The sequence below is a fragment of the Monopterus albus genome, unplaced genomic scaffold (genome assembly GCF_001952655.1).
Source record: "Monopterus albus unplaced genomic scaffold, M_albus_1.0 scaffold211.1, whole genome shotgun sequence".
NCBI classification, from domain to species: Eukaryota; Metazoa; Chordata; class Actinopteri; order Synbranchiformes; family Synbranchidae; genus Monopterus; species Monopterus albus.
This window is the reverse complement of record NW_018128091.1, coordinates 427,057-428,673: the sequence shown is the minus strand read 5'-3', so window position 1 is coordinate 428,673 and position 1,617 is coordinate 427,057. Positions and strand designations below refer to the sequence as shown.

Genomic DNA, 1,617 nt, shown 5'->3' with positions numbered 1-1,617 from the left:
GAAATCCTGGGAAGGTGGTCAGGGTCTTTTGAACAGCAGAAACAGGAGGAGTTTTCTGAGTAGCAAGTTTCACTGACACTATCATGACATCATCATTGTCATGGGGAGTTTTGGTGTGACCGCTCTCTGATTGTGCTGGTTTGTTAGCTGTGGGGTCTCTTGTGTTATCAGAGACTATGGAAGCATCAGCGCAGCTGCTGGGTGCAAATTTAGAGGCACTCTCCTTTATAGTAGGGTCAGTTTGTTTCACTGCCGTTTTTCCTTCTTCTCCCTGCTCTGTGTGTTTGTTTTTAGTCTCACTTGTCATTCTTTCTGCATCGTTAGCTTGGCGGCCATTCCTCTCCTCATCTGTAACTCTCTTCTTTAACTTCATCCCCACAGGAAGTAGTTTCCCTTGGTAAGTACCCAGTGAATTCAGGTTCTCTTCCTCTTCTTCCTTCACTCCTGCATCTACGGTCTCTCCATTTGCTTTCTGATAACGTTCTCCTTCGTCAGCCTTGTGACTTGCTGTGCTGTCTTTCTCATCACCTCCACAAATCAGCAGGTCTCTCAACTTAGAGTTCTTGTCCGTCTTGTCAGGGGCCTTAAATGGGTTCCGGATAGATGGCAGTGAGGGGGGCTGCAGCTGTTTGTCAGATAGAGGATTTCTTTTTTCTTTGTCTGGCTGCAATGACAGGCATCACATTCACAAACTGACAACATTGCAGTTGCATGGTCAATACACCAAATGGAATCTGCACAAAATTTTGCCTTTGAGATCTGGGTGGGTGTATGACTTAAAGTTGTATGCATACACCCTCCCCACAACATGAGTGTGCAACAATAAAACATCTGGTGATGTAAGAGTTGAGAATATCAGTATTGTCTTCAGTGAACAGACCCCAGAAACTGTTGGTGACAAAGGTATTTAAAAGTATATAAATAAGGGTGTGTATGGTGTCTTACTGTAGTCCAAGGCACATTTCCACACCATCTCTGGCCTTCTTTTTTACCTATAATGCACCGGTAGTATAACCTGGAAAACAATAACAAAGTAAGGGTCACAGATCCAGTCTGACCAACAGCTAATGTGTTGTCACCTACAGACTAGAGGTGTAAGAAAATATCAATATGTGTGAGTATCACAATATTACGCTTTGCGATACTGTATAGATTCTCCAAAACACTATTAATTTTTAATTAAGTTCATATGCAAAGAAGTGCTATGTTGTTGGATGCTACAGGGACTGATAAATGCAAATGCTCATGCCTGTACTGACTGCTAAATAAGTAAACCTTTTTTTTTTTTTTACAGGAGATTTTATACATATGGTGGTGTAGTGCTTATTTCATGATAGAAATAAACCCCACAATATATTGCCTTCTTTACAGTATTGCAAATATAATGAATCATAACCCCTGTATCGTGATACGCATTGTATTGCCAGATTCTTGCCAATACACAGCCCTACTACAGACCGGCATTTTCTTGTTCATGTGCCTTTGAAGCAAGACTAAACTCTTTTCATCTTAAGTTGAAGTGAAACGGAGTCCTAGCAAGGTGTCACTCTTATTTTGAAAAAAAAAAAAAAAAAAAAAAAAAACCAAAAAACAAAAAAGGGTTTTATAAAAAAAACC

The 1,617-nt window shown here is 40.3% G+C and overlaps 1 protein-coding gene across 1 annotated transcript in view; it reads right to left on the bottom strand.

Moving 5' to 3' along the window:
* ttf2 (transcription termination factor, RNA polymerase II) overlaps positions 1 to 1,617 on the bottom strand; it is a 20,413-nt gene that overhangs the window by 17,686 nt on the left and 1,110 nt on the right. Inside the window, 2 exon segments of the mRNA XM_020618934.1 lie at positions 2 to 664; positions 946 to 1,015. Coding sequence (XP_020474590.1) covers positions 2 to 664; positions 946 to 1,015 — 733 coding nt within the window.